Source organism: Botryllus schlosseri, chromosome 5, assembly GCF_051294905.1.
Source record: "Botryllus schlosseri isolate E-star chromosome 5, Bs_hap1, whole genome shotgun sequence".
Lineage (NCBI taxonomy): Eukaryota > Metazoa > Chordata > Ascidiacea > Stolidobranchia > Styelidae > Botryllus > Botryllus schlosseri.
In genome coordinates this window covers 17,839,323-17,844,230 of record NC_137240.1, presented here as the reverse complement: position 1 = coordinate 17,844,230, position 4,908 = coordinate 17,839,323, and the positions used below count along the sequence as shown (strand labels likewise).

Sequence of the window (4,908 nt, the reverse complement as noted above, 5' to 3'; positions counted from 1 at the left end):
CGACAGATTAGTTGATCGTGGACATTTCTCGGAACCTTTTGCCAATCTCGAATACCATACTCGGAAGCAATATGGATTCTTAACAGCTCAGTGATTGGATGACAGATCTTGTGATAAACACGACAACACGTAATACCACACTTCCACAACATATTATTGTTTACTAAAAAAAAGGAATTTCTTCCAGTATGCCTACGTCTCGCTGCAAACGTCAACAAATTCAAATCTACCAATGCTGAGTGAAATACTTCGCACACGTATATTTTTTTCTGTGTAAACCACTGATTCCCGACCGTGGCGGAATTTCACGGCTTTATAAGTGGAATTCCGTGAAAATTGGATTCTTTTCATATTGGTACACCTGTCTTTAATATATGCGAAGGATTCAAGGTGATTGTCGTGATTTTATGCTAGATACGAGAACGATCGAGACACAAAAGCATGTTTTCAGTCTCTAATTGCAATCAAATGAAGACGTCGGTCGATTTATTGACGATATGTACGGACGTATCCTCAAATTTTGTGAATTTGACTTCGAATCGAAATGTCATTATAGCTACTAAACATTCGCTTTTTTGGGTAGAGGGGCCCAGCGGCCGCTTCGGTGGTAAATGGCAGCAATAAATTTTAGAACAATTTTGTTTTTCGATGTACGTTTCATTAGTCCGCAGCCCGATGATTCGTTTATAAGTGACAATTTGTAAACATTCATAAATAATTTTTAGACAAAGAATATTCCTGAATATGTTCAGAGTAGGTACCGCTTGAACCAAAGTGCTGAGTGACCAAAAGTTCTGCTGTTCTCGGTTGAAGACATCGGCGTCAGACAGAATTTTGCTCTTTTATCCATCGGCCCCACATCTCCTCTATTCATGTAAAATAGGCTATTATTCAAAACAGGAGTATAGTGCCGCGTTTAGTCCTGATATAGCCAACGTTTATTATCGTTCGGAGACTGGAATACAGTTCCCAGTATGCTGTGCTTCTGTAACGTAAGTTGGCTGCAACTATACGTCTTCGTTATGTTTAGGACATACGAAGGTCAGGTGTCCGGCAAAACTCCCAATGGTCGACAATTGTGTGGATATTCTTAATATGTATATGTGCATACCAAACATGACAATTCGTACGCTGGAACAGGTTCTGAAATAGTGATGAAGCGGTGGGAACGGAGAAGATAACCAGAATCGACTCAGTAATCTTTTTTTTAAATCTTTTGTGATCTATTCCGAAGTACTGTCCAATCCAGTGCCTGGAATGGGGATTTCTTCTTACATTTATCACATAACTGCTACGCTTATGCCTTCCACAAGACTGACAGGGTATTGTCTGGTGATTTTCCCAATGTGTATATATTTATATGGCCACTCGGAATCGATTCGCTGACAATTCAATGAGCAATTCCATTTGGGTATTACACGGTGCAATGGTCTCAGAGGTGAAATATTTCGAGGTACTTCGCAGTAGCGTGCAATCTAGTGCAACGGCATCCAGTTTGTCGCTATTCATTACCGGGGAAGCTCAACTGCGGTTGGTGAATGACCTCATTCCACTTTTTAACTGCCGGACTTATAGTTCTTTGCTACGGATGGAAGATGCAAACGATGTGTATGTATTGTACATCTATATTCTACAAGCACTTCCAGAGTTTTGTATCCGTGCTATACATTGTAAATAATCGTGTGCTGGCAAATAAATGTGGAGATATCACGCAGGGGTGGAGTGAGGTAGCCTATGTTTTCGAGTATCGCTGTTTTTGCAAATTCTTGAGGCTGTGCACGACAGCAGATTTCACTGAACCCCGGGGATATATCTCCATAATAATTGTTGTATTTGACTCGTTTTCGGCCATTGGAATCGATGTAAAAGCAACATTTCGGACGAGAAAGTGTCGTTTATCCAATTTTGTTTGCATTGTATAGCTTGAATATATGTTACGACATAGTAGCGTACATGAATTTCAACGTTCGAAGTAAATATATAGTCATAGCAAGTTATTCTGTCTTTTTCGTTCGAGAGCATTTCTTTTCTTCATCTTTGTTGCGTTCACCGCCAGAGCCATTTTGAAGAAATAAGTCCGGCCTCTTCAAGTCCTTGGTCAAGCTGAATTAAAAAGCAAACAAATGTCTTAGTAGTGTTTTGTAATCGATTTCGGTACTGAGGTCTATTTATAGCGTCATGTTCCAAATAAGTGATCATCCGGATTGAATTGAACTGAATTAAATATGATGCCGCGGAAGAGACACTGCATGGTTGCTATTATTACCATCTAAATCAGAGGTCTCAAACACGCGGCCCGCCAGAGCATTTTGGGCGGCCCGCGACGACATTTTAGGTTTTTATCAATTTGACAATATATGAGTGTCACATATATCTTTTCAGGTTATAAAGTGAAAATTCCCTCTTGAATTGCTCCGAAAGCTTTAAACTATTCATCAAACTTCACTATCACATCAATTGCAAACGCTATCATACAGCTGAAGATTCACTATTTCGCGACATTTCCAATTCATGATGACAAAACGTGACCCTTAGACGATTCGGTACTGAAATTTGTCAGTTGGACTTGGACGCGACCTTTCTTAGAATTACTCAGACTCGGGCTAACTCGATGGCAAAATGAAAATGACTCGAGTGGACTTGGAGTGACTCGGAATGCCGTAAATTTGTTAGAACCATGGACGCAACAAACTAATCGCGTATCAGGGGAATAGTAATAGATCAGAAGGTCGCAGCTTGGTATCTCGCTAACTACGCAAGTAGTTATGGCAACCATTGGCAATCTGTTAATCATGTTATTAAGGCCACCTAAAGGTACGGAGTACCGTAGTGGTACGATCCAACGATGTAACAGCAATGGGCCGTTCGGCGTTCCGACATTTCAATCGCTAGGACACATTCATTAATATCTTTATATTATATTTATATTTTTTTGCTCCTATATTTGAAGACATTTGGCTATAATAGCCGACTTATCAGAAGTATACCCGAATCCTGGGTTGGAATTACAATGCTCAACTTGCAAATGTTTTGATATCAGATCAGTCTCGATTATCAATCTGTTGGATTCAAAATATTCATAGTAGCTGAGAATTATAACCCGATAGCCTTTATGATGGCATCATACATTTGTCCGCCCATATGGTGTCTATATCTTATAGTTAATATATATCAAGTACAACAACAATTCTATTCAAATAGTTATCAATGTGATGATTCTTTTCGTGCCAGGCCTAAATTGATACAAGAGTGAATCATATTTTGACGATGTGTGTTTACAGTGCAGTGCTGGATCGGCTCACTTTCAATAGGATAATTCATCCCCGCCAAATAAGGCCTACTTGGAAAGACATAGAATACCCCTATAAATGCTGTGGCCCGCGGCGTCAGTGCATTTGAGTTTGAGACCTCTGATCTAAATCAAGGATACCATTATTGGAGATGACTGTAAAAAACAACCTTATCATAAATTGATAGAACAAGATATGCCGAAAGCATATAGGTTATATAGTTATTGTACATAACGCAGATTATTTACGTTTCACTATTTCAGTTGAATTTCCATTTTAGCAACTTGAAGTCATTTAGACTTTTACCTCAATGCAATGCCATGTTGTTGTTGTTCTTATTATTAACTCATATAATTGGCGCTTGCAACTCGTGGTTATTTGCGTCCACACAGTAAATTTCATAAACGCATGTCTTCATGAACTTCAGTCTTTTTTTTCGGCTCATTTGCTGCCTCCTTTCACGAGTTCGGCTCTCTCTTTGTCTGGGCTGTTCGGCGACGAGGAGCCCAGATAAACCTCCGACACATAGAAACATGGCAGAGCCGAGACTCGAACCATCAACCATCGATGTCGTGACTACAGTGTTTTTGTTTAACCAACTGCGCCACTCGCTTCCCCTCCACTCCATGTGATTTACGCCTACACTATGGCAGAATTTATTCCTATAACCGAAAAGTGTTTCAGTCTTCTCGGAAAAAGAGGAATACACGTGATGCAACGTGTGTCAGTTTACAGTAGCATATCTATAAGCAAATGGGAAGTGTGGATACCTTTTAATAAGGGCAATAACACCTGATTAGACTGATGTCGCGTCACTTTCAATACCAAAACCATATCCGTAACGGAGATTTTTCCTATTTCTAAAATGAATAAATTGCAGTGTAGACTTCGTATCCCGTGTTTATTATCAACGGTTATTGATGCAAAATGGGTAATATTTAGCGATACGCTAAGCGCTTAAGCAAGCTTACATTTTCTCTGGTTTCGCTTGCGATCCGTATTCATTCTCCAGAATCTGTCGATGCAATCTTCGTAAACAAGCCGTGCAGGAGCAATGATCTGTGTCGTCAACTAAAGAAGAGTGGTGTTCCGCGGGGCGGCGGGCAGCATATTGCTCTGGTGCATACTTCCAATGATAAACTTCGTACACAATTTTAACGCAAACCAGTATCAAACAGGCCACAAGTACGGTCGAAAGGATTTTATATTGATAGGGTTCAAGGGACGCTTGAATGGTGCCTCCCACACCGTTGGCAATCCATCCTGTGAGATCACGTAGAAATTTCGCTACCGAAAATCGAGGCTGTGGATTCCTATTTCTCTGATAAGCGGCACGACCACCTCTGCTGATAGCATGTAGCGCAGCCTTTCTGGCGTTATTCGTATTCATCCTGACCTCGTATACAGTTGAGCATCTACGTGAACACTTGAATATGAGCGTTACCACCAAATCTTTGCGCAAGCACTTCAACTATCGATCTCTACATGCTGTCCGTGAAATTCAAGCGCGTCATTTCGCGACTTGTTTGACTCTCTTTGTAGATTATTAGACACACTGAATATGGTCTCAGTTTTCACTCAAATGTTCTAGGTGGGGCCCGTAACACCGTTAGTGTAA

General features: G+C 40.4%; 1 protein-coding gene across 1 annotated transcript; it reads right to left on the bottom strand.

Moving 5' to 3' along the window:
* Positions 1 to 1,264: 1,264 nt before the first annotated feature.
* LOC145439287 (uncharacterized) lies at positions 1,265 to 4,896 on the bottom strand. Its single transcript, XM_080316786.1, has 2 exons — positions 4,262 to 4,896; positions 1,265 to 2,103 (listed from the first exon to the last, which is right to left on the bottom strand). Exons 1-2 carry the CDS (start codon positions 4,678 to 4,680, stop codon positions 1,995 to 1,997), a joined length of 528 nt encoding a protein of 175 aa, XP_080172912.1. The 5' UTR covers positions 4,681 to 4,896; the 3' UTR covers positions 1,265 to 1,994.
* Positions 4,897 to 4,908: the final 12 nt, after the last annotated feature.